Below are 27,632 nucleotides of genomic sequence, written 5' to 3' on the forward strand. Positions count from 1 at the left end.
TAGAGACAATGGGCTGCTAGTGGGTGGATGTTCGGACCGCGGGGAATTCATGTGTGTTCATTCATCTCTCTGCACCTCCGCTATCAAAGGGGGCCTCGGGTTGACGTCTTCCTATTCCGCCCATCTCACTCTACTCTGTTACTCTGACGTCTTTCTGTTCCATTGAAAAGCAGAATTAATCTCATTTCTGTAAAGTTGCAGAATAAAACTACGGCAAAAATGACGTTTGTTAAAGCAAATCTTTTGATGAACAACGTTGATTTGGAGAATATTTTTCTGGTCATTTTCAGCTCAATCTCATACAGTTTTTGGGAAATGAGCTCATCAGCAGTGGATCGCTGAGGCCGGCTGCATCGCTTCAGCTTGACCCCGTCACATCAACAGCGTATGTGCGCGCATGCATCCACATCAGGACTGCAGTCCTTCCCTCCACAGGCACTCCATCACCAAACAGAGGGAGTCGCTACCAGATGGTTAAACAAACACATCGCACAACTGCCCATAACTCAAATCCACTTAGCGCCCTCTTGTCAACATGTCTCTCACTCGTCCACTACCTCTCCCCGTCACCGGAGGAGAGGCCAGAGGAAGGCAGGGAGGGAAAAAATAAATAATGCGGAAATAATGAGAATCAGAAAGAGGGGGGGGGGGGGTTCATTTGAATCGCCAGGACTGTCCATCCTCAGTAGTCCCGCCCCCTGCTTCACCTCGGCCCCTTCCCCAGATGTATTGGAACGAAGGAGCGACAGCGCGCATGAAGGTCACACAGACAAAGTCCAAATGTGACGTTTGACTCGGGCCTTTCTGAGCGCTCTCAGGGAGGCGCTGAGGACCCGGGCCAGGGGTTAAGAGTTGGTAGGTCGCCGGGTCACACTATTTTCCCTTTTTCCTCTCGCCTCATCCCTGTGCTTAAAGCCTCAACGGTGTACTTGAGGGGGTAATTTATTATCCTGCGTGCTGTCCGGCTTGGACAAGGAGTTGGGAGCCGAGGGAAAAGATTCCCTCTTTTGAGGACATTCAGTCCTTCTCGCTTTTTGCTATATTATCTATTTTTTTCATATTCATCAGCATGATTTACAGTACAATCATTGCAGATAGAATGTGGTTAATCTATCAAGCTTTAGATTGCAAATGTATGAACTTAAAGTCTTTATTAAAGGTTATCTTGCAAGGATTTGTCTTCTTAAGTATTTACTTTGATTTAAAGGTTTCTTTTCTGTTGGTTTTAACCTCTTTATCGTGAAGACTTTCTGCCAAAGCGCATTGCTTTCCTATCACCAGTGTATTTATAGGAAATGCATCAGCCCTGAAGATTTACTGGACTTTTCATTTCTCTTTCTCCAACTCATCCTGGCGGCGAGTTTAGGCCGCACCGTTTTGTCCAACATAAAGGTGACACTCTACGCATTTTGAGCATTTCATTGATCGAGGGATCGACTCATCGCGGCTCTCAGGTTTACGGTGCTAACAGCAGGAGCAATGCTAACAGCAGGAGCAGTGGTGACCGAGGTAACGGTTTTTACCTGGAAGGGGAACCGGACGTTAGGGACGGACGCGGTGATCCTGGAGGCAGCTAGTTAGCCAGTGGCTACGTAGATGTAGCTCGGAGTACGACACCAAGATGGAGAGGAAACTGTATTTCTGGCTTGGGTAGAGATTACTCCACTATGTACTTACATACTTTGGTTACTGATGAACTATAAAGAAGATAAAGAATGCCATTCCCTAATTGACGTGACGAAGTGCCGGATAGAGGATCCCTGAATGCTATCTTCGGCCATGTCAACCGTGCCGCCTGCAGCTTTTTCGGCACAGGTGAAAAGGTGAAAAGATAAGCATTATCTGGGACACCGAATTGTCAATGGCAGGGATAATTGAAATGCATGCCGCCGAGGTCCAAAAGTAGGCCTGCCGATGACAGCCGGACCTGCATTTGGCCCCTGGAATGTGCAGAGGCCGCTCGCAGACATCTGAACATCAAACGGCGCTCAGCTCTGTCAATCTAATAGCTCTGGATTGAGGATTTATTGGCTCTCGCGGGCCAACAGAGCGACGAGGGCCGAAAGCAAAACCAGATTTTCTCTCCCGTATCGGTTTCTCCTCTGTCAGTCATGGCCTTATGAGAGTGCTCGGGAGAAGGAGGTGTGTTGTATCATTAATTTAGGTTACTTATATTATGTTATTTGTTATATTTAAAGCTAGTATGTGTTGACACTAAAGTCTATTCCTTAACCTGCTACATAGTTCTGCACATTTCAACCAGTAACTTCAAAAAGTCTTTGTTGGCGACCAAGCAGCTGATGAAATTTATTACACGTGCTATTTACACTTTTACGTTAACGTGATTCCAGGTGCTCTTCAATGCAAACTGACTTATGGATACACGCGTTGAAAACACTGCACTTGCACGTGTGTCTACTTGCCAAACTACTTTGAGAGGGGATTTTATCGATCACCCCGGCAAATTCATTCAAACTCGTAACACAAACGTGAGCTGCAGAATTATTATGCTGCCGAGGAAACACGGGGGAAGAAAAGTGCAGATCGGTCCCGAGGGCTGAGGACACCAGTCGGGCCTCATCGTCCTCGAGCCTTGATTAAAAAAAAAAAAAAAAAGGTTCTCACGGAGAAAGATGGAACCAAGAGCAGTTCTATTTATCTCTCTCGGCCCTCCGAAAAACGCTTAGATAGCCCTGCCAATGTGCCATGATGTCATCCCCCTGGCGTGCAGTGATTGATGCGTCCCGGCTGTAGCGGGAGGCTCGGGGGAGAAGGGGTGGTGGGTGGAGGTGGGGAAGGGAAGGGATGGATTTTCCACAGATAGAGACATCCAAATGTGAACGGAGCCCAGCGGGGGGTCGGTTCAGAGCTCGGGCCTTGCACGCTGCACACCTGCAGCACCGTGAATGTGCGTTTTCGTTTTACCGGTAGGGTCGGTTTCGACGGTTTCAAAGGTGCCCCACGAGCACGGGACAGTGCTGACGGTCTGGCTCTGATTATGTATGTCCACTCCATCTTTTCCTCCTGAGTTCTGTTACACATCAATGGCGAGGGAAAGAGGAAGGGGAGTGGAGAGATGGAAGTGGAAGAGTGACTGGCGCGCGGATATTCGCGGAGATGAACTCGACGGGGAGCCCCCGTCCTCTTGTCAGCAGGCCAACTTAGTTCTGCTGCTTTAACGGCTCTATCATCTGCTGCTCCACGACGTCGGCTGGTTCCTGTGCGAGAGGAGATGCAGCCATTACGCTTGGAATTGTTGGTTTTCATGCAGAAAAGTGCAGGATATGAATGTGAGAAGAAACAAAACAAAGAAAGAAATACATTCCTCATTGCATTGCCTTAGATAGATAGATACTTTATTGATCCCTCAAGAGGGAAATTTTGGTATCACAGCAGCATGTACAGGGAAGAAAATAGAATAAAAAGATACACATTATATACAATATAATAAGATAGAAATATTAAATTATTAAATTAAATTAAATAAACTTAACAGTTTGTCCGACTCAGGATACGTAGAGCAAAATACAGTCCCCCAAAAAACAGACAAAATGCATCATGATGAATGTTTTTTTTTTCCTGTGAGGGTTTCGGGACAGAGGATGTCGCATGTGTACAGGCTGTAAAAGCCCCCCGGGGCAAGTTTGTGATTTTGGGCTACACGAAATAAAATGAATTGAATGGAATGAGTTGTTCTTGCTTACGGATTTGCCACATTGATGGGAAAGCATCTCAACACTCCCTCAAAGGGACTTTTTAACATCATGTTTCCCAGACGTGGTCATTATTACCCCGAGATCAATGTTTCGAAATATAAACATCCAGGTTGACAAAAAAGCCAATGATCCGTCACCGAGAGAGTAAATGAGTAAACGCGGCTTCCCGCTTGTCAACTCAGTATTGACAGGTTTGCAATTAATTACAGCGTGCTTTCTGTTGTCCTCGTGAAATGATTTAAAGCAGGGTGTATTTAAAAAATGTACCTTTTGGTCACTACCTTTTGCGAACAAGTGCTCACTTTGCGTCCAATAATAAAGGATGTATGAAGTGTAATCTCTCATCTTGAGAAGACGAGACAACAGAGGTGCATTTCGCACACAAGATGACCTCATAAAGTCTTTTAGTTTTTAGTTTTATAAATTCATTCAGTCCATGAATTGTTCCCCTGCTTCCCGGTGGTTCTTTCCGGCCCTTTGCCTCTACTTGATATGCGTCCAGTGTGCCCTCTCCATCTCTTCAACCGGCCGCGTACACGTCGGTGCGCTCGTCCGTTTTTTGTCGACGCGCGCGGCGCGTGCACGCGCGTGTCAGAGGCGATCGGCGCCCGGGCGCGTGAGACGCCGAACACGAGGCGCATTGATCGGTCGTCCGCAGCGTCTCCCCGGACCGCCGAAGCCATTAACCTCGCTGGCACAGACACAGGAACGGGGGTATCTTTGAGAGGTTAATTAAAAATAAAAGTGCACGGGGGGGGGGGGGGCAGGGGGGTGTATTCAGCGGGGAAAACGCCACCGACTTCCAAATGAGCTCCAACAGCTCAGTGGAAACATTTGCGATCAATGAAAATAAATATAAAAGGTGGATTTTTATTCATGAAACAAACCAAGCAGGTGAAGCTGCTAGACTTTTTTCTTTTCTTTTTAAGTCTCGTTATTAATAACACCTGTAAGGAACACGTTAAACATCATTTTTAAAACGCTCCACTATTGAGGAACTGCAATTGTTCCAAAAGATAAACCCAGTATTCGTGTTAAAGGATGTTTTAAGCTCATCGGCGGCTCTGCAGCGGCCACCAAGCTGTCCTAAATGGACCAGGCCGGTTCCCTGACTCACCTTCAGGAAAACACCTCCCGTCCGTCCAGTGGGACCGGCCACGAGGCTCGGGTGTCCCGCGTCGGACCCCTTCAGGAGACACGTGGTCCTAAATTGGATCTCTCGTCTTGTAGTTACACTGAAAATGTGTCTACAGGGTCATAAGTTGGGCCCCTTTTCTTTGTCCCAGAGCCACCCCTTCACTTTATTGTTATGTATATATTATATATATATATAACATTATGCTGCTCAAACAGCCACACGATTTCCTTCTTCTCCTTCCTTTGGCAAGCTCATTCATTCATTCATTCATTCAAGTTAACATAAATATAAACACAAATGACTCTTTAGTGATTGCTAAAAAAAAGGGTTCTATTCCTGCAAATCGTTCCTACAAAAAGCTCCGTACCGGCCCTTTAAAAAAGTGCATTATTCTCAAAATGTATTGTCTTACTCTTGCAGTATTTAATCAGTTTACTGAAAACAGGATTATCCTAACATGCGCTGAAACAATAACTTTAAAATACAATAACATTGCTCCGACATTATGAAACGGCGTTCGCCTCAGAGACCTTTGGCGGCGTGGGAGTGACAGCTCCGAGGCAAACAGCGGCTGATGTTTAAATGTCGATGGGACGTCAGATCAATGCGCGTGATGGGGTCGGCGAGTCGCCGTCGATGAGGCCGCGGTTGAGACGTTTTGGGGGCGGCTTCAGCTTCCCGCGACAGTGACGCAAAGTGAACGCAGCGTCCATGGTCGACGGCGCCGGTTCTGCCTGCATTCATGCATTGTTTATGAACGTGTTATTGAAAAGTCTCATTATGTTCATCAAACACATATTTGCACCCAACGTTTCTTCACCCGATATTGCGTATATACGGCGAAAGGGGACGTCATTTAAGAAGGCGCCTTATCGGATTACATCCACAAACAGCGGCTCTTTTATGAGCTCGCCGCCGTTGTTTGCAGCATAAGTGGGTTAGGTGTTTGCGGCTGCGTGGGAACGTGATGTGGATCGGCAGGATGGGCCCGTTGAGTGGCGTTATTGCAGTCTGGGAACACACCCGGGGAGACGACGCTCCGCCTGTCAGAGCCGCCGAGCCGCTCGGCCTCTGGATCTGTGGGCAATTACTGGGACCGTGCTGACTCAGGACACACACAAACCCCGATGAAGCCCGATCACACACACACACACACACACACACGAGGACATGCAGTCGACCCCCGGTGACCTTTACTTATTCACAGTGTGTCCTTAAAAAAAACGCTTTGTATCATTTTACCTACAAAAGTCCAGCAACACGTCTTTCAAAGTAAACTTCTGTTTCCACAGAAAACACCTTGGTTAGTTTTGGGAAAAGCTCGCGGCTTGAGTTTTAATAATCGATTAATGAAGAAATCTCACTGAATACAAAGCTCTTGAAGGTCATCTGATGACGATGAGACAGCAAAGTGCTAATGCAGGTACGCCTGCTGCTTCACTTTGTCTTTAAACCTTGTAGAAGGTTTAATGTATGATGCTTAGTTTGCCGTTTGCTTTCCACTGACACGGGTTAGAAGTATCTGACGTCCATCACCGTTTGACTCAAGAGATGACGTTAGCTCTGCCTCTAGGAAATTGTTGTTCACAAAAGCTGTTGCTTACTTGGTGATAATCTCCTGGATCTGTGCAGGAAAGATCCGCCGTTTTCCATTTGCAAACACCCACGGGGCCTTTTTGGTGTCGCAGTGAACCCGTCCCCCTTTTTTTTCTTCTGCAATGAAATAACTCCCGAGTTTATTAGCCTCTGGAAATTGGCTTCTGTGGGAGGTGGAAAAAAGAGAAACAAATCATTTGAATACATACCCGGGTGTCCTAATGTTCATTTCAACGCTGTCACTTAGAAGTGGGGGTGGGGGGTGGATAGAGCGCATTGTGCCGCTGACAGGATTGGCTTTGCGCGTGATGAATGGGGCTGTCGCAGACGGTGACAGGTTTGTGTTCAATACATGCGGATGTACAATACGCTCTGCATCCCGTGACAAGCTGGGAGGCTTTTTGTCCCGATAATCTCCGTATCGTCTCGTCTCTCCGGCTGCTGATGGCGGACGTGGTCACGGAGCGGTGTGCCATGGCCGCTGCACGCGACGGCCCTCTGGAGGGAAAAATGGGACAGAAAGTGGACTGATGTGTTCAGGAGGTTCTTTTGGGTGGGAGGGGTCAAAAATCTGTCTTTTGCACGTTTTAGTTTAATAAGGCCGGACTCATAGCATCATTGAGGCCTCCTCATTTCCGCTGCCTCTTCCACTGGGATTTCTAACAAATTAAAAACTTCAACAGCTCCTCCAACAGAAAGGTTCGCGGGCATTAAAAGAAAGAAATGAGGATCCACAGTGAACTATTAGCCAGACCAGCAAGACAACAACGTGGACCACCAACAAAACCAATATGACCAGTAATTCCTCAACCGAGAGGCACTTAAGTGATGACAACATGGAAAATATGGTGAAATAAGAAGGAGAAGGCTGGGAGGGTGAACGCAAGCAGCTCCGTCTCATAATTTAATAGTTTGCATTCATGCAGGCAGCGATAAACAGGGAGGAGAGGGAACTTACGAGAGGAATGGAGAGTTTGTCACAGAGCCAGCAGGTCTATTTAAAATACAGAGATTTCATTAGAAATAGACCGTTGTTCGGTGTGGCTGTTGTTATTGGACGGCCTTGATGCTGACTTAGAAAATAAAAAGGATTACTTGGGTATTTCTCTGTGGCTTCCCCGCTCACGGTCTCAGAGTGTGAGCCTACTTGTAATATTTATGAACTACAGTGAAGAGAGTAAGTTATGGTCGCACATCGGGCCAAGACCTTGCTTCATATTTTCACTCCCTTAATATTTATGCGTCGCTGACTTTTTTTTTTTCCCCACTACTGCAACGTTTCCTGTTTTCCTGCCCATTAAAACACCTCAATCTGAGAAATGAAGGAAGCCAGAAGAGAAAACGTCTTATGGGAGAAGTATGAGTACATGAATCTTACAGAAGGTTGATGTATCAGTGACTGTGTGAAGGTTCCTGTTTAAAAAGTGATTTCTTGTAAAACGGTCAAAATGTCAGATACATTTGCGTGCGATACGTCTCTCGAAAGCATCGCGTGTTCTCTTTCAGCTCCTGTAACTATTTGTCTCTTTTCACAAAGAAATCTGCATCATTACAAAACAAGTTTTTTTTTTTCCCCCAAAGCTTCTGACATCAGCATCTTTTTACAGGAAGAAAAGAATCCCCCTCAAGAGGAGCGACTCGGAATGGAATCTTTGCAACATAAAAAGAAGCTTATTGTTGGACACATTTGCGTTTGCCGATAAAAAACCCAGAGTTGTTTTTTTCCTGCTGAGGCGAGAGCTGCTTTCTGCATCATAATAATTCACATTAGGTCTCAATCACAGAACGATACACTGCGTTTACTTTCAAACGGATTAAAGCTCCTGGCAGCCATGTTGGTCCTGTGTGAGCAGCTCCAGCCATCTGGGGCCAAGTAGGCAAAACAAACACCGGGAATCATTTTTACACCTGTTGCTCTCTGCTGGACGTCTGATCTGAGGAGCAAACATATTCAGTCTGGAATGAATAATTATCCGCATGTGTATTTTTTTAACTCATCGCCTGCAGTGACATTGGAAGTGTGATTGACATCACCACACGGCTCAAATAATAAATGTGTGTGTGATAAATACATATAAAAACACACATCAAAATATGTATCTTTAAAAACACTTTTGAGTGAAATTTGATAACAGAAAAGTTACTGATGAATGTGGAGTTTGACAGTACGGATTTTTACATTTGTTGGACTTAGTAGTATAATTTCTATAACATTTCCATTAATCCGTCTCTGAGCACGGAGCTGCACGGTGTCACCGGTTCTGGACGGGTTTTGTTTGAAAGAATTTGAATAAAACGTTTTGCGTTCAACCAAACTAACCCTTCCACCAGCAGACGAGGGTGAACACTCACCAGGAGACGTTTAAAGTTTCCCACCGCAGCGCCGCCCTGTGAACGGTGAAGAGTGAAAGTACACACTGTAACCTGTGACCTTTGACCTCCACTTTCAACAGAAGATCACACAAAGTCAATCGCCGTCCCCGCGGGGATCGCTCAGCAACAATCAAGCTCCACGTCCATGATGAGCTATGATGTCATGTTTGGAGATGATGTCATGTTTCCTGATCACAGGTCATCAAAGATTACATACATCTTCATATCGGGTTCGATACCGATGTGTCTTCTGGCCACAATAGTTTCTTAAAGTAAAAATAACATTTCATTGGGGAAATTTTTTTTTAGGGGGGGGTTACATTGAAACAGCATTCAGGCAAGGATGTATCAAAAAAGTAAATTAGGTGTTTAAAAAACGATGTTAAGTACAAACAAAAACATAATATTTCATATTTGTAATCTAATTTTCTGCGGCATTACTCAAGTTTCGGCCTAACGCACTTTTTGTTGTGGTCGGAATGCTGAAAACAGATCCTCTGCTTCCAATGACATCAGATTATGAATGTGTCTTTAAGTGAAAGCACTCGTGTGACCCAATTAAGCCCCATAAGTCTTACTCTGTGTGTGTGTGTGTGTGTGTGTGTGTGTGTGTGTTTTAACCTTTGGTGAAATTGCTGAACTTCCCAGGGACGGAGACACAAACCTCGTTCTGCCTCTCGGCTCTGGATCCTAAATATCGTTTGACCTCACGTTGCCTTGGCCTTTACTCTCCTGTGACTCCACATCAACCGCCCCCCCCTTCTTTTTTTTTCCAAAGATGGATTTTCGTTGTTTCATTAATCTCCGCAGATCAGGTGGGTTTTGTCAACGTGTTAAACCTTAATACTTTGGGTCATTTATCTTCAGGGCCAAAGCCGAGGTCTGTCAGCGACCAGGCGAGCTATTTCCTCATTTGGTTTGGGAGCAAAGTGGCGCAGGAGAGAGCAAAGGGGGAGGATGTGGGGGGCGAGGGGGGTGGTGATGGAGTGGAGTGGTTTGGAAGGGGGGGGGCGAGTTCTTTTTCTTCTTCTTCTTCTTCTTCTTCTTCTTCTTCTTCTTCTTCTTCTTCTTCTTCGCTCACCACTTAATGAACTCCTGATGCGAGGAGGCAGAGGACGACTGGCTGGAGGGGGGATCTCCGATGGTCGAGGCGCCCCACCATCTGAGGCCAACGACGCCCCTCCAGAGAGGATCCACGCGCTCGCTCAGGGGGGGTTTCTCTCACCCCTCATTACGTAAAGCCTACGATCGGGCTTCGCGTCGGGGGGCCACAGGGGGCCACGGGGGCGCCCAAGTGGACGAGGGTAGAATTGCAAGTGATTAATCCGTAGATCGCTCCCCAGGAGCACGGCCTGCTCTCACAAGCATTTGTCTTCATCTGCCGAGTCATGTCCAGGGACATGAGAAGACGGCCGTGAGGAGAACCTGAGTGGAGTCCATGGCTTTTCTTTTTCTTTTTCATCTAATTTTAGAAAACAGCAGTTCAGGCTTTTTTCAAACGTCCCTCAGATTTCTGCCCTTTCGTCGTTGTACTGTTCAGAAAAAGTGAGAAAAAAAGCCACATTGTCTCGGTTCCTTTAACAGCTAAAAACGTGCAACGATTGGATGAGTAACGAGCGTCATAATGCTGGTTCACACATTTTTGTTTTGCTGCTGCAAAGTGAAATGTCAGAGCTGTACTTCCCCCCGGGTGTGATTGAAACACACACAAGTAGACAGTGACTCACAAAGAATGAGAGGAGGACCTTTCTAGCCGGTTTGAGAACTCTTCGTCAGAGGTCGTGATCACAGAGACAAAGCATTCAAGAAGTATCCAAGTGTTTCTGTATCTGTGTGTTTGTGGCTGACCTTCGACTTGGCTCCAGCTTTCCCTCCATCCCGGACCTTCACACCTCCAGGGTCAGGAAACGGGCATCACCGCAGACCTCCACTGGATCCGACCCGTTCAGACTCCCCCCCTCCGGCGGGCGCCGCGGAGCCCCGCACGCCAAGAGCGGCTCGTTCCCTCAGGCCGTCTCTCCGATGAGCAGCACGTTACCTCCATCTGCGCTTTCATTCCATAAACAATGTTGCTGTTATTATATTTTGAATATATATTTTGAATAGTTGTTGACTGTAGTCTTTTTTATATTTATTCTCTTTTCTTCATTTCTTTTGTACAAAGAATTCAAAATAAGGTGAATGCATTTTTATTCATTTTAGAACTGATCTTTTCGGGTTAGGGTTAGAATGAGGAAGAATTTACACATCTTTTCAGTCAGGTAAGTTAGCCGTGACCTGTGAGATCAAATTAAGGTCCAAATGCAAACTAAAGGGCAGTATTGTTATTAAGAAATATTTTCTTATGTCATAAAATTTTTGATTAAAATCTATCTAAATCAGAAGCACACAAAATACAAGTTTTAAATAATTGTTTTTAGTTACATATGCAAGGTCATCTGTAAGGTCATTATAAACTAATAAAGAATGAAAATGACTCCATCAACACGTCCCACGAGGTATAAAAGTAACCGACAGCTTTTTGCAAGAGGAATTCATTTTCTATGATTGTCACGCTGCTTCAATACATAATTAGAACAATATTAGTGCGCTGTCATTTCAGTTCCTCCACTTGGATAGATGTCTTTAGGGCAACAAACGCCACACACACACTAAGAACATGTAATGTCTGGTATCAGATTGCGCGGCGTGTACCTCCAGTCACCGGGCTAATTGTGCTGTAATGAAGCTAATCAAGAGTCAAACAGGAGAAGCATTCAGCCTTAATGCCGCTCTAATCCTGCTCAAAGCCTCCACATATCCTTCTTTGTGATGGTAAAAGGGCCCCGGTGGGTCATTACAGAGCAGCGAGGACAAGCACGGCCGTCTCCTGAGACGGGTGTGTGTGTGTGTGTGTGTGTGTGTGTGTGTGTGTGTGTGTGTGTGTGTGTGCGTGAGCCCAATGAAGCCGACCGGATCAGTAGTTTTGTGATCAGGGTGGAGACACTTGGAAGCTTGTTTATTTCTGGATTTTCGCCTCTTGGCTCAGTGCAGGAGTGGAGATGAAAAAATAGCAAAAGACAACAAGACAAATGGAAAGGAACGTGAGTAATTGTCACATCTTACTGTAAGAACATTTGAATGTTGAAAGATAGCTTGAAAATCTGTCAATATTCCAATTTTCTTTTGCTATTGTGACTCAAGCACATCTCTGTTTTTTTATAGGGTAATATCTTGAAGTACTCTTAATTTTGTTATATTTCATGTGCTTCAGTGGCACACGTTTAAATATATTTAATTTGAATAGATATCCAAGACAATACATAAAGGGGGTTATTTAGAGCTGATGTGATTGGTGAGTTAATTAACAACAATTAACATCATCCACATATTATTTTAAAGCTTCTCAGTCGTGGAGATTTGTTTCCTTTGAGTTTGACATAATAATAAAAACATCTTTGCTTTTCGAACTATAGATTGCCTGACATTATGAATGAATGCATTATGATATTATTAATGTTAATTGCAGCTTTGGTGCAATTTCATTACAAGGTACAAACGTGGGCAATAAACTACACATCGAGTAAAGTCTCTGTACTTTATTGTTATAACAAAGATCAAATGGTAAATCGAGAAGAGAAAACGACATCGTGTCCAGAATGATTGACATGCAGCCCGTCGCGCGGTGACGGGTTCACACGATAACATCGCGTCCATCAACAGTAATTGCGCCACACTTTCTCCTCCGAAATCCAATTAACACCGGAAACACACAAAGACCACGAGCGCGAGAGCTAATGAAACAAAAGAGCGCCGGGGATGAATGACGTCATAGAAGGCCTTGAACGGAGGCGGGTGGCCAATGAGAACCGACGACGTAATTTACGTCACCTGCAAACGGACCGAAGCTGCGCGGGAGACGACCACCTGAGCGCCGCGACGGTGCGTTCGCGGACAGTTTGAAAAGAATTATCTCGTGAATTGGTACTGTTGGTTTCTTAATACACAAAGTGAAGCACAAACGTGAGCACGCAGACGTCTCGTGAAAATGAAGATAAACGGGTACGTCTTTTTCTGATCGTTTTACTAAAATATGGAGCCACCAAAATATTATCCTGCGAGAATTTTTCGTAAAGTTTTTTTGGTCTTAAGCCAAAATAATAATATATTGATTTGATTCAATGCAATTTAACACTTTGACAATAAACTGTATTTTCTCCTGAAAATGAATTGATAAATAAAACAGAATAATAATCTAGCATCAATTCCGCGGAGCCTCGTACGCGCACAGCTTAATCCGGGCCTGTAATTGGCTGAGCCGCGGTGTGTTTCACGGTGGAAACCAGCCGGTTCGTATTGGAAACAAACAGCCATCGCACTCTGGGCCACCGTCTCCTGTTTCATGTTCCACTGAGAGGCCTTTTCAGCTGTTTTCTTTCATAATAAAGGACGACACGCTGCGCTGGGAGAGCTGTCTCTCTAACCGCACTACGCACACAAAAAGACGCGTATTGCGGCATAAACACGTACACTAGATGATAATTAATCCCACAATAAATAAGATACATTTCACGAATACAATTGCTCTACATTATACACAATTTTACAGAATTTATTTTAGGTACTGATTTTATTGTGGACTTGTGTAAACTCAGTTTGGTCCTCCAATTTAATTTATGCTTTTAATGTTGTTATGGGGAATTATTTGAGCAGCTCGATGACGAACTTGGAGGCTAATTTAGCACAATTTGTCCACTGCATAAAGTGTTTTAATTTAAAGGACGTTTGAATTAAAACTTGTTCGTAGCTTGGATTTTTTAAAATACAAAATATAATCGTAAATCCATAATTTAGACCTTTAGTATATATTTGAATAAATATTGATAACTAGACCTCCGTCATTTTTTATTTCATAGTCTTTATATTTTGTTTTTTGTTTTTTATATTGTTTAATATTTAAAATAATCTCTAAAGAACATTAAACAGGCCTCGCATGTGTTTTTTGCAGCAGTGATCGGTGACGTTACAGCATTCCAACAAATGACATCTTCAGGATTATTATTGAAGTTTCTTCCAGCTTCCGGTGGAGACTCTCCTTGATATTCTCTGCGGACCACTCTCATTTGATCTGGGGCTTAATGACGTGGAGCTCAGCTGACCTTTACCGGGTGGCACTTTTCCCACTGCTTTGATTTCATGGAACCAAAGGATGACACACGAAAAAATAAAAGATTTAATAATAGTATCTGAATTCATGCAACGCGCTACTTTCAGGAGTAAGAGCGAGGGGGGGGGGGGGGGGGGGGGGGCGGTGCTGATAGGCGCGAATCGTCCAATTAAATCCCTCAAGATTTGATGATTGATGATGTCAGCTAGTCTGCTTCTAATTTACGTTTAAATTAAACCAATGCAATGAAAATAAACCTCTGACCACGGCTGCTTCGCTGCAGACCTTGAAGACCAGTGGACCGTCGTTTAGAGGGGTGGTGGGGGTGGGGGGGGGGGGGGGGGGTGTCTGAGGGCCATTCATGCTTCAACTAAATTTGAGGTTGATAATCTACAGCAGCGTGAGTCCAGATGGTCTTCAGTGCCCCCGTGCACTTTTATCGTTGTGGACACGCAAGCTGTAGAAATGACAATAAAATAAACTCAGCAGGTTGTTGCGCCGTCTCACAATCATCAGTGTGGATGACAAGAGGCCTGCAGGGATAATGTCACATTATTATTTGAAACTCGGGTATATCAAACATCCAGTCCAGAAAAGAAAACTAAAATTAAACTATACGCTAGTATTAAATAATTATTATTATTATATATTTTTAGAAGTAATATGTGTGTCTTTCTGTAAGTGGAACATGTGCATCAAAAAAAACACACATTGTACTGTAATCCCCTTTACATTTCAAACTAATGTTTGAATTGAGGTGTCAAGGTGAGCCAAGCTCATATCTGCTCAGACCAGCTGAAATGATCCGTTTTATCACAACGATCCATGTTTGCGTCCCAATGCCTAAATTGAATTCATCCCCAAACACTCCTGCTTGTTATGGAGGAATATTTATTCAAAGCAGCCACAAAGGGTGGACCTCCAAGGTAGCTAATAGAATCCTGCTGTTTTATAACTCTGTCCCTAAACCAATGTCACCATATGCTGCTGTTGGCACAAGGCTCTGCGCAGTGGCTTCCTGAGCAGCAAATGGGTCAGAATAATCCCATTGTAAAAAAGAACCTAGTAATTCCACATTTTTTATTGAGCCTCTGGTTTATATTACAAGTCGGCACACAGAGAATATGATTCAGATGCCAAAATGTAAAGTCAATTTCATATGTTATTGTACCGTTAGGTGGCTTTTGTTCTATTTCAAGGATATACAAGGTGTTCACCTCCTTTGCATTTTTCTCAAACCACTACTCCTCTACATTTCGTTATGATTACATTTTATGTGCATTTTCCAAAAATGCATTAAAACGAATGAAGGACCCACGTGGTTGAATGTGTTGCATTTGTGGCGCCTTCAATGAAACGCGGCGTGTTTCCTGCTGCTGTCCTCGGTGCCCGTTGGTGTCTGTCTTACATCCTAAAAGCCTCACCGGTGAATATATCATGTTTGTCCGTCCTCAGCATGCGGCGTAACCTTTATTATCCGCTTGTTTTCACATCACAGGGCTGTAACTGGGGCTTGTAACTGCAGGGTCGCCAACGCGCGGATGATGAGTCGATACAAAATAATACAACATGAAAAATAACAGCATGGACAAAAATGAATAGTGGAATTCAACCCTGAAATGTTTATATTATATTAATTCCCGGCTTAATCATCAGACAATAAACATAAATAATATTTGTATCAGTGTGCAAAATAAACACGAGCCATAATTTAAATTAATTCATTTTTGCTTTCAGATGAGATCATCTATCTGCTGCCGCACAGGGGGACGAAACCCGTGGTGTTTAACAACGTGGTTTAAACCTCCACAGCTTCTGTTTAATTGTAGGCAAATCAGCTCAATACACTTCAGATCCGTAGATGATCTTATTGTTTCTTAAGCCAAAAATCCAGTGGAACATGCAATGCGTAATTACGCACGAAAACGACCAAATGTACCCCGCGGCTGGAGCGCGTTGTCGCCTCGCTGTTTCCTTCAGAACTTTTAATCCATATATATATATATATAAAACTCCATAATGCAAATAGGTGTTTTAATGGCCATCGGCTCCCCCTTTCTAGCAGAACACGCCAGCAGAGGGAAACAGATGCATAAACATTCACATCTTTCTCCTCGGCAGCAACAGACTCCTCCTCTCCCCCACGTCCAATTAGTTATTATGGTCTGGCCCTTTAAGACGCAGCAGCGGGTCAGCGAGTAGTGTAGTGTTACTCTAATTGAACTTCGCCCAATCAACAATAACTCGTTAGCGGCCGCTTTCTTTTTCTTGCTGCTTTTGAGACAGCTTCTTTTTTTTTGTGCCCTTGCAGGGATTCACCCCCCTCCAGTGTGTTACTTCCTAAAGATCTACATGGAGCTTGGCAGAGGAACTGCGACTCTCTGAGGGGAATACAGTCCGGCTGCCTTTTCGCCTGCGCCCGGAGCATGGTTCTTTTGGAGGAAAGCTCTCAGGCGAGCTAAATTGCGGCTTTGAGCGTCAACCTTTAGGAAGGGTGGTGGTGGTGGTGGGGTGGGGGGGGTTCCGCGACAAACGAGCGTGGAACACGTTTGTCCCAAACCCGCGAGTTGAATGAAATAATCAACTTTTCTGGAAGCAGCGATTCTCCGGGACTGCGATGACCTCCAGTACAGACATGAAGGCAGGTTCTGTGTTACACTCCGGCGGCGAGGAGAGGAGACGGGCTCCGCTGGACCAGCTGCCGCCGCCGGCGAACTCCAACAAGCCCCTGACGCCGTTCAGCATCGAGGATATCCTTAACAAACCCTCGGTCAAGAAGTCGGTCGCCAGTATCTGTCCACCCAGAGTGCTGGAGAAAGTCGCGGGCTCCAACTCCGCGCGCAACGGGATCACCACTCCTTCGTCACCGCTGTGCGCGCTGGAGGAGCTCGCCAGCAAAACGTTCAAGGGGCTGGAAGTCAGCGTGATCCAAGCGGCAGAAGGTAAAGAGGTTTTACGCACTTCTACATATAGATTGAACTGATCTGACGCCGAGTCACGGCGGCCATCGCTGGGCTGCTGTGGATGTAGATGTGGAATCGCTTCTGACGGCTGTATAGGAATGCGTAAATGGAAAATGACAGATTCACGCACGTTAATGTGCATGCAAGTGATCTGTTGCACGGGTCGAAAGTGTCCAACAGTGTGCTGTTGAAAAGACAATGAGAACGGCCTGTGCTCTAGTTATGTCGGAGGAAAATGACGTGAACCCAAATGACTGTTTCTGCAATAACATCAACCCGAACATGTTAAAAAGTGGGAAATTATTGTTTTGGCCCAAAATGTGGCGCAAATTTCACCCTTTTACTGAATGATTTCACACTTTTTCAGTAATATTTCTCTAATTGTGACGGTTTTTAATTAAAAGAGGTGTACAGTCAAATTTAAAAGAAAGAAAAAAATCCATTTATAAAAGAGAAAAACAAGCGTGTAAACCAAGAAAAGGCCTATAGGGTATTTTTGATGGGGGAGAGGGGGGGGTGGATAGGTCACCTTGCGGTTGTTTGATTTTCTCGTGTGTTTTTCTTCTCCCACCCCTCGAAGGTCGGGAGCATGTCAACGCGTTCGGACAGAGGCAGACGTCGAAGAAGAGGAGAAAGTCGCGGACGGCCTTCACGAACCACCAGATCTACGAGCTGGAGAAGAGGTTCTTGTACCAGAAGTACCTGTCACCGGCCGACCGGGACCAGATCGCGCAACAGCTGGGGCTCTCCAACGCGCAGGTCATCACCTGGTTTCAGAACCGCAGGGCCAAACTCAAGCGGGACCTGGAGGAGATGAAAGCCGACGTGGAGTCGCTGAAGAAGATCAACCCGCAGACGCTGCAGAAGCTCGTCAGCATGGAGAGCATCGAGGAGTCCCACGGCGGGGGCTCCGAGGCCAGGTCGCCCAGTGTCTCCCCGACCTCGCAAGGACACCGGGCCTTCCCACAGTCCCCCTCCTCATCCAGAGACCAAACCACGGATGAGTTCTCGGAGGACGACGAGGAGATCGAGGTGGACGACTGACAGTCAGGGGGGCTGTGCTTTTCATAAACAACTAAAAAGAATATTTAAAAAAAGGGGATTTCTTTTTTATAATCCCAAACTTTTTTTGCACGGATATTATCAAAAAAAGGAGAATATATACATTTAAAAAAAAAATTCAAGATTTGTTTTCCCTCCTCCGCTCTCTCCTGTATTTAATTTATTAATCGGACCTAAAGTCCGTCGTTTAGGTTCCGCCGCCGTATTTGAGGACTACCTGGTTTCCTTTCTGACGAGCCAGAATGAAAATAGGGTGAACATTTAATTTTTTTCTTCTTCCACGTACGTTTTTACGTGGACGGATGGAAAGTTGTGCAGTTATTGTTGCTTGTCATTTATTCGCGTTCCTTCTGTTCAAGGAATCCGATCGGCCAAATATTTAAATCACCCTTTTGTTTTTTACACACACAGCCTGGGGTCGACGCGTCACCCCCCCCCCCCCCCCCCCCCGTCCTGCAGGACTGCAAACATTTACACGCCATGAGTTCTGTACATAGATCAAACATCCACGTGCGGTCATTTTATTGTAACATTCTATTTAATCAGCATCTATGTAAATAAAGGTTATATGATATTTCGAGCAGCTCTCGGCGCGAGTGCCTGTGTGATTGTGCAGAATTTACTAAATAATATCCCGAATTAAAATCCGACGAATGGAGACGTGTTATCGAAGCGTGACCTAAAGGGGCAGTTTGTATTTTAGAAGATAACTGAAAGAGAACAAAATGCGAAATCCATAAAGATTTATGGGTGTTAACCCCACAAATATACACATATAGTGTTTTGCCCTCAGACATTAAGCAGACCCCCCCCCCCCCCTCCCCCTACATAAATCCGCACTGCTTGGTAAAAAAGTGGCCCTGTTGAATTTCTGACCCCGGCTTTATGCCGTGAAGTGCCGTGCCTTCAATTAGCTGCCTTTATTCCTTTATTCCCATTCTTTCGACCTGCTTTGAATGCATCTTGTCCCAAGAAGGTCCCGGTCTGGCCGCGTTGTTAAGAAAAGCTTGCGCCATATGCTTTCTTCCTCCTCCTCCTCCTCCTCCTCCTCCTCCTCCTCCTCCTCCTCTGAATCGTCCTTAACACAACTAGCGGACATGATTGATTGGGTTAACCCGCCTTTGCCTTCCATAAAACAGCTTCCACCGGGCCGCGGGCAATAATGGGCACGCATCTGTCTCTCTGGGTTGTTTGGAGAGAGAGAGAGAGAGAGAGAGAGAGAGAGAGAGAGAGAGAGAGAGAGAGAGAGAGAGAGAGAGAGAGAGAGAGAGAAAAAGTCCCCATGAATAGCAAATGGTCAGTGTGAGGATCCTAATGAATAAAGCTCAATAGGAGGCCTGTGGAAGCGCGACGTGCTGTTGTTGTTGTTGTTGTTGTTGGACGACCATTTGTAACAGTTGCGCGTGCGTGTGTTTGTGAGGGAGGTAGAGATATTTATACTCAAGTCATAAGTATAGATAGTTGTTGTCGTAGTTATTTGACAATACAATTCTATTAAAATGAGCAGAACGAGCCGCTCTTTAAGGGTCGTGTTTCCCAACTAATTAATTTTATTCTGAATTTAGAGAAGAGTTTTTATTTATATTGGGGTTTATAAAAGGAAGAGAAAATTATTCATTTAATCTCTAAATATCTCGTAATAACACAATCCTACGATCTTTTTTCAAATTATTGTATTATTTTTAGGGCCAAACACGTTTGAAAAAAATAAAACAGTGCAGACAGACGTTGAGACTAAAATGTAACTAAAGAGCTCGTCAGGAAAGAAAGTTTTTTCTTTGGAAAAGCCAAAGCAGGCTGCCCATCACAATAGACGTAATCGGCTGGAATCATGAGGGTTGAAAAGTCAAGTAGGCCTTTTTATTAAGGAGCCACTGGAGCAGCAGCAACATAGAGGATAGACATTCAAATAAAAGTCAGTGGAGAACGGGGGAGGTCCTTTTACAACTATGTCAGCTATAGCCAACGATTCGTTATATATTCTATACAACTCGTTCTAAGTTTGATATGTTATTTATAATATATATAAATAGTCTCAAAGGATGATCAGCTATATATATATATATAGCCAACAATTCATTTTGCTTTGCTATTTAGTCAAAAATTAATTTTAAATTGACAGTGGCTTTAGCTTACAGGTTTTATTCTATTCTTTCATTTTGGAAATTAATATATATAGGTCTATATATAAACTTGGTCAGATTAAAAATAAATGTATTTAGATATAGCTTTATTTTTCCTGCCGATTGATTTAACCATCACAGCTAAATATTATATATATCTTCCTTAAAATGGCATTACTGCCGTGGTGAATCAGACAAACAAGCTGTCCAACATGAGGGCATCCTTTGTTGGCGTGGAGGGGGTAAATTCAGGTAATTTATTTGCATGCTATCAGAAGAATGAATGCCCAAAGGTGCAGAGAGTGTCCAACTGAACGGTGCAGCTAGAACATATTCTCTATTTCAGACTAAAGGTCACAGCTTTAGGGGATTTCTTTATTTTTAACATGAAGTGTCCTTAAGGGACTGGCTCACGCTTTATGAGGGAAATCTAGTGTGCGTGTGTGAACATTGCCAAGGGCATCATTTGGAACATCTACAGGTGCTCTGGTAAATTTAAAATATTTGAATACATTTTTTTTTTTTTTTTAAAAAGGTCTGCCCCAACTGCCCTTTAAACGTGTTATCTCCATTCACGTGGTTTTCCACCTCTGCAGGAACATGGACCTGCGCTGCCCGATGAACACATGGCCTTTTATATAAACTTTAAACTCCATCTAGCCTTTGACCTTTAAGACACACCAACACAAAGCACTGATACTGTACCGTGGAACCAAAATACCACCTCCGACAACATCCCCAAAATGATCAAAATCCATTTTGTGTTTGGTTCTTCAGAGTCTCAAAGGATAATCTGGATGCAAAGCGTTGGTGAAATGCTGCTGCAGCGCGGGGACAGAATACACGATATACGATACCAGGCTTTATGTCCATCACAACCGTGTCAGGTTAGCAGTCTCCCCGCCTCGGGCCTGGTGGCTGACGAGCAGCGAGAGCACCGCCTGGTGTTCCACCAGGAGCATCGTCTCCTCACCAAGAGCGACGGAAGGTGCTCAGAGGAAGTTAAAGAGCTGGAGTCACATTGTGGAGTGTTCTGCCTAAAGCCCCCCCCCCCCATCTGACTCAACGTCTGTATGAGGCCTTTAAAACTGGGGGTGTGGAGTTTGAAATTGGTCATCTAATGAGGGACATTTCTGCCTGTTAACAGAGAACCGAAGCTGGTAGAAGAGTCACGGCGTCATTCATCACACTTTGTAACGCAACGCTTATAAACCAATACGTTTATTACTGATTAATATTATTGGCGAGACGTCCAAAGTACTCAGCTATCAAACTGAAGTAGAAATAAAACTTACTTAAAAAGGGAATTATTTTATTATGAAACCTGTTCAAAAGTCGAGACGCTCCACTGGGTGATCTCTCTCACACACGCGCACACGCACACGCACACACACACACACCTCTGTCAGCATGCAGGTTAAAGCCGACCGCGTTGTAACGGAGTCATACAAACTATTAGTTTGTCAATTTTAAATTTATTTTTCAAAAATACAAAACAAGGAAAATAAGTTTATGTACAGAAACACTATTAAAATAGAATATGTATGTATACAAAATATGTACAGCAGTCCTATGAGGGAAAACGTGTCCTATCTGCTCCTTTTGTCCTTGATGGTGTAGTGAAGAACTAACGGTTGGGCCTGAGAAGAAAAGATTGAAATATTACAGGTAAGATGGAAACACTTCACGGAACCATTGACATGCACTAAATGAATCCAAAGTTATATATATATAAAACACAAAGTAAAATCAACACGTCACACTACAAAATGTTAGAATAGAGAAACATCAACAACAGTCTCAACGAACTTGATCGAGCTTCTCTAAACGGCGAGTGTGGCGTGACCTCACCTTGCCAAACCAATGCGACAGCCATAAGCGTTTCATGGTCATGTGATCGGGCAGAGACTCGTTATTGAACAACATCTGGACCTGTGGGGACACAAACAGACGTCACTCGTCTCCTGAAGCGACGACACGCAGCGTTTCCCACAATGCCTTAGGACGGGATGAGTGACCGACCTGTTGCTTTTCCACGTTCAGCCGATGACAGAGAACCCTCCGTAGATGTCTCACCTCCGCTCGGACCGAACAGCGAACAAACTTTTGCTGCGGGGACAAAACGTCAGACTCGGGGTGAGCGGCACAGCGTGACGGGAGGAGGAACGCACGCGGCAAACGCGTCACGTGTTGCACTGTGACACGCAGACTTCGCACAAACATTAGACCGCGATACATTTTAAAGATGATGATCATCATACAGCAAAAGCAGCAACACGCCACCAAAAACACTTTAATCTTCACCGCTTGCGTGAATTTATGGAGGTTTTGGATATTCTTACCTACTTTAAAATATGATTAATAGTTAAAGAAAAAAACTACTTATTAGTCTGATTGAATAAGACGTTAACGGTTTGTCAGTAAAATGACAAAAAGGCTGCTGAGATTCAAGAATCTTTGACAAAACACACTGAAATATTTATTAAAGCCTAAACTCAAGACGCTAGTTGAGGTACTGCTCACACCCCCCCATGTTAGAACCACAGTGCCCCCCGCTGGCCGGATGAAGCCTCTGCAGGGTGTACAACGACAGGCATAAGTGAGCTGCGTGGACATGTGGTAATTTAACCTTTCTGGTGTTTGTTGGACATAAATAAACTGATAAGTGACATTCGTGTTGATACAAATCAAATCAGCACTGATCCCCATGAACTGAGTCGACGTTTTGCTCATCGGGGTCCCAAGTTTTCTCAAACTAGTCTCGTTACTGAGAAACTAGCTCGGTGATTGGATGCCTCGTGGGTGAGCGCGTCCCACCTATCGCCGTCTCTCGTGAACACGAGGCAGCCAGAGGAACCGGCTCAGAGGTCAGAAGTCTGCTGCAGATGTCGTTGTGCCGGGTATTTTCACAGCACTTAAGGGTGGAAAATTACTTTTTCAGGATCCAAAAAAAATGTGGCCTGGGAGTCGTTTTTTTTCTGCACGGCTGTGCAAACCTGTGAACCCGGCCGCTAAGAAAGCATCCACGTACACACACACACACACACACTTACCTGAAGAGTGAGTTTCGTCTTGTCTTTGCCAGCAAGCGATGAACTACGAAGACGAAATGGAACGTACAGCTTAGAAACAGACATCTGACACACTTGAGCAGCACATTTCATTTCGATCAGGCGAATCTCAAGAGGGTTTCAATGCATGGATTGATAAACAAGAAGCTCACCTCAGCCTTTCTAAGCAAAGCGACACCTGCTCGTCGTATCTGTAGAAATGCGCTTTTGAATGGTCGAAGCTCGTGTACGGTAAACCTGTGGCATCTGGTATAGCATCTGGGGAGAAGGACAAAGTACACTTAATTAATCACCGCGTCCTTCTCTTGCAAAGTACGGCGCTATGCAACGTAGTCATTTCAATCCACCAGCAAGCACACAGCCGAGGTAGCACTTAGAAATAAGGGCGATGAAAACCGAGTGATTCAACATACAGCCACTTTATGACCGCTTTTAAAATGTATTCATTGAAGCTGCGTGCGGCACGAGAAAAACAACAACATTTGTGACCAAATTAAATTGGCACTGAAGCAAAGAATCCACATTGTTTCAGATGGACGCGACAGAAGAGGGAGATAAAAGTCAATTACAGAGAGAAAAGCAACGTATAAAGGACGTTAGGATTTAGGTTTGGACGCTCTTCACTTTAACAGGGTTCACAGCTGTGAATAGCAACGTTTAGCTTATTCGGCTTCAGGTTGAGGTCATCGGTTTCAAGAGTAACAGCGTCGGTCGAGTTCAGAAACGAAACACCACAGAAACTCTTTAGGAAAACACACTGTGGTCCCTTCAGTGCAACTTGAATGTACTCCGAGACTCACCGTCTCCCGTCGGCTGGATGACTCTCTCCAGCCCACGTGACTGATAGAATTCTTTTATTCTCTTGTCTTCGCCTGTTGAAACACGGATATTGATATCAGAGAAATCGCACTCATCTACAAGTACGCAATACAAGAAACATGGGTGTCCCAGCTGCAAAGGAACATTTACATCACGTTTTAGACCTCATTGCAACCGATGATTTAGGTCACCAGCGTTTGTTCACGCTACTTTTCTTTACGTACTTTCTTGTAGTCCGGGCACCAGTTTGAAGACGATGTCCTGCATCACTCGGTCCAGTTTGAGGTTGAGTAAAGGCTGCGTTTCATGGATTTTGATGTTGCACATCGGACAATACTTGCTCGTTTGCAGGTATTTCACGATACAGCTTTTACAAACTGCAGAGCCGAGAGAGGGAAGAAACGTTTTCATTGTCGCTCGGCCGTCTCCGGTGGAGTCAACGACGTGCAGGTTATTTGTTTTTACTCACACGTGTGCAAACACTCTGTAATCGTCGTGGCGTCGATGAAGTAACCGGCACAAAGGTAGCAGACGATGTGTTCGTTCAGGTCCTTGATCTTCAACTTCACCTCCTCCTGTCAGGATGTCAAGAACGTGTTTTACATGTTTGCAGAGTTAAATAGTTTGGCTCAAATGTGAATTAATCCCCCGAAAACAAACTTTAATAAGCGCAACTCTTACACACGTGCAACCAAGCGATGAGCTCAAGAGGAAAATATACACAATGGATGAGACCATGAGCATGTTGGGAACTGCTACGGCTACTGTTCATGCAGCCTTGATGAGCAGCGGCTCTATTGGGTGCCATAAGAAAGCCGGATTTAAAACTGCTAGATATTGAGCTTCAAACCGCACCAAGGATTGAGCCACCCCATGACGTCACTTCATTACAAACGTCGATCTACTCCATAGAACCAGAATATAGTAGAGTTCACGACCCAGGTTTTAGTCCTGACCAGCGCCACGGCTTCCGGGTACAAAAAAAAAAGGAAACAGCTGACCGTGACCTTTGACTCGATGGCTGAGAAATGACGTAAGCGCGTAAACAGACGAGGGATGTTCTCACCACGCGGGCTGTGACGCAACAGAAGAAGAGCAGGCCCAAAGTCAAAATGGGTCTTTTTCGTCGACCGACACGCGAATTTGAGAGAAACGGATTGAACGAACAAGTGAAACTGTAAAACAAAACAAAAAAACCCAACAATAAAAACAAACAGAAAAACGAACCGCGACTACTCCGTCATTTCTAATAAATGAAACAAGAGCCCGCGGAGCCGCAGCGGTCGCCGCCCGCGTTACGGAACACAAGTAAACTCCAAGAAGAACTTACGAGTGGAGCGGCACGTCGGATGCACGAAGCCCGCGTGAAACCACCCGCTTTGCTCGGTAGAATTTGGGGCAGGCGCCACCGCGCTGGCGAGGCAGAAACGACCCGGGCGGACTCCCGCCGCTTCACGCATGCTCAAACGCAGCCGCCTTCCACAGCGGTTGCTCGCTCGCTCGCTCCCCCCCCCTCTCCCCTCTCTCTCTCTCTCTCGCTCTCTCTCTCCATCCCCGCCGCGGAGACGACATCTCCCGTTAACGCGGGCGTTCAGCCGGTCGCCCGTTGGACCCCGGTGTCCCCGGTACGGTGCCGCCCCGCACCGGACGAGCTCTCGCGACGCGGGCCGCTCACCTCGTTCCTCAGCGGGTCCAGTTTGTAGACGGACTGGAGCTGATTTCGTAGCCGCATCGCTATGGCCATCGGACCTTGCTCCGCCATCTTTGGGAATTATGCGTAGTTCCGGGTAAACCGGAAGTGTCGTTTTGTACAATCTGCAGGAGGCGGGAACTGCGAGGAGAAAAAAAAAGAAAGGAGAATTAGAGTAGATTAAAAAGTCCCTTTACCAAGCAGCAAAAAATGTACAAAATAATAGATAGTCATGCGCACTGTTGTGCGGATTTCCTTCACTTAATTTTATTTAAAAATAAAAAAAATGCTGTTTTTTTTTAACAGTGTGGCTGAATACCTTTCTAATTATGTACGCTATGTAAGCTTGTAATTATCTTTACAAGCTTACATAGATAGATTTTAATTTATTTTTACATAAACGTTGACATTTGTAGGGGTTAACAGGTTTCACTTTCATAAATGGATACAATATGCTGTAATATATTAAAAGTTAAATTAGTTAGCCCTCTTTTGTAGGTTTTTATAAACCATCAAAAATGTGTCATGATATTTGGCAGTCACAACGATTTAAATGGATTAACTGCATTGTTTTTAAAGGGAGGGATATCTCAGAGAAATACATTTTGGATCACAACCAAGGTTATGTTCATACACACTATAAACATTCAGTTTTTTTTCTCAAGCATGCACTATTTTACTCTCACACGCCTATCGTATATATACGTATATGACACGCCCACACAAGTGGATGTCAGTTAAGAACCAGTTAGGAGACACAAAGCCTACCATAATGTGTGTGAATGGAGGACACGCTCAGCATTAGCTCTTAATGCACCTGCCTCGGCAATAGAGGGCACTGCAGCCACACACGTTAACCAGCGGGCGGCCGCCTCCGGCTCGCTGGTGCTTCTGTAGTATCATCAGTTAGAGCAGTGTCATGCAGTCACTTCTGACTCAGGGTTTATAATTGATGATCAAAAGATGCCATGAAAACTTTGGGACTTAAGAAAAAGAGACCTTTCGCTCATGTGAACATGAAGCCTCTCAAACCAGTGTAGGATTTGGAATTATATTCCTAATTCATAAGAAAAAGATTATTTTAGGGTCTTATAGTCGGTGCACTGGTGTATAGTTAAGCCTGCTAATAAGATGCACAGATGTTTTTGGAACTGGCCCAGAACAAAAACATGTTGGCAATGATGTTATACAACTGCTGTTGTTTAAACCGCACAACGGGGAGTAAGGAACGCTAAAAGGACCGTACCTGTAGGTGTTCCAGGATAAAAAAGAAAAAGTCAAGAATGGGAAAATCACTGTTCAACCGCATACCCCAGCAACTACACGGTGGGTCTTTGTAACCTGAATCCTCTGACATATTGAGTCCTGCAGTACTCAGGCATCATGGAGGGTGGCCCGCTCTCCCCACTGCACGCAACCCCATTAGGTCTGGTGAGTTATGTGAGTCATTTTGATGCCGATGTCATTTATAGCTAATCAGCATTGCATCAAGCTTCAAAAGACGAATGTATGTAATAAAATGAATGTGCAAACAGTATCTGAGTCATAAACAACTGTGCAACCCATTGAAATGTGTTCCCATTAAACACAATGAAAATTAACTATTTAATTCAACATTTCTTTGTTTCATGAATAAAACTAAAATGATAAACCGAGTTAAATTGGCTATATGTCTCTAGTCTTTGCTGCAGTGACCCCTTCACTTAGAAAAGGCCCTGAGACTGAAGTGTTTGGGGGTTGAATGAGTACTAAACCCCCCTCCCCCCCTCTCCCTGAACAACAGCCATGGAGGGGCTCTTGAGAAAAAGAACTCAACCGTTGGCTCGGTGGTCCGGAGCAGCCTGCGGTGGTCCTGGGCAGCTCCCAGACCTACGTTTAAATATGCGTGAATACCAAGTAGGGTGTTGAAATGAAAGAGTGTGTCGGCTCCGCAGT

General features: G+C 44.7%; 2 protein-coding genes across 3 annotated transcripts; one reads left to right on the forward strand and one right to left on the reverse strand.

Annotated features, from left to right (window-relative positions):
• The first annotated feature begins 16,071 nt into the window (after positions 1–16,071).
• On the forward strand, positions 16,072–18,574 carry lbx2 (ladybird homeobox 2). Its single transcript, XM_040175638.2, has 2 exons — positions 16,072–16,911; positions 17,513–18,574. Exons 1-2 carry the CDS (start codon positions 16,587–16,589, stop codon positions 17,974–17,976), a joined length of 789 nt encoding a protein of 262 aa, XP_040031572.1. The 5' UTR covers positions 16,072–16,586; the 3' UTR covers positions 17,977–18,574.
• Positions 18,575–21,572: 2,998 nt separating this feature from the next.
• pcgf1 (polycomb group ring finger 1) lies at positions 21,573–27,108 on the reverse strand. 2 transcript variants are annotated; one of them, XM_078101922.1, is made up of 10 exons: positions 26,944–27,108; positions 25,683–25,838; positions 24,477–24,582; positions 24,232–24,384; positions 23,989–24,060; positions 23,341–23,446; positions 23,171–23,213; positions 22,140–22,226; positions 21,969–22,049; positions 21,573–21,757 (listed from the first exon to the last, which is right to left on the reverse strand). In XM_078101922.1, the coding sequence occupies exons 2-10, from the start codon at positions 25,767–25,769 to the stop codon at positions 21,707–21,709; spliced, it is 786 nt and encodes a 261-aa protein (XP_077958048.1). In that variant the 5' UTR covers positions 25,770–25,838; positions 26,944–27,108; the 3' UTR covers positions 21,573–21,706. The 2 variants fall into 2 exon arrangements, with proteins under 2 accessions (XP_077958048.1, XP_040031119.1); XM_040175185.2 differs by lacking the exon at positions 26,944–27,108 and adding an exon at positions 26,466–26,582.
• Positions 27,109–27,632: the final 524 nt, after the last annotated feature.

This window comes from Gasterosteus aculeatus, chromosome 4 (genome assembly GCF_964276395.1).
Source record: "Gasterosteus aculeatus chromosome 4, fGasAcu3.hap1.1, whole genome shotgun sequence".
Taxonomy (NCBI): domain Eukaryota; kingdom Metazoa; phylum Chordata; class Actinopteri; order Perciformes; family Gasterosteidae; genus Gasterosteus; species Gasterosteus aculeatus.

Coding starts and splice junctions, on each gene's coding strand:
- lbx2 (XM_040175638.2), top strand. CDS start 16,587: ATGACCTCCAGTACAGACATGAAGGCAGGTTCTGTGTTACACTCCGGC. Junction 16,912..17,512: donor CGTGATCCAAGCGGCAGAAG/GTAAAGAGGTTT, acceptor CACCCCTCGAAG/GTCGGGAGCATGTCAACGCG.
- pcgf1 (XM_078101922.1), bottom strand. CDS start 25,769: ATGGCGGAGCAAGGTCCGATGGCCATAGCGATGCGGCTACGAAATCAG. Junction 24,061..24,231: donor GGTGCCCGGACTACAAGAAA/GTACGTAAAGAA, acceptor GTGTTTCAACAG/GCGAAGACAAGAGAATAAAA. Junction 23,447..23,988: donor CATCCAGCCGACGGGAGACG/GTGAGTCTCGGA, acceptor CCTTCTCCCCAG/ATGCTATACCAGATGCCACA.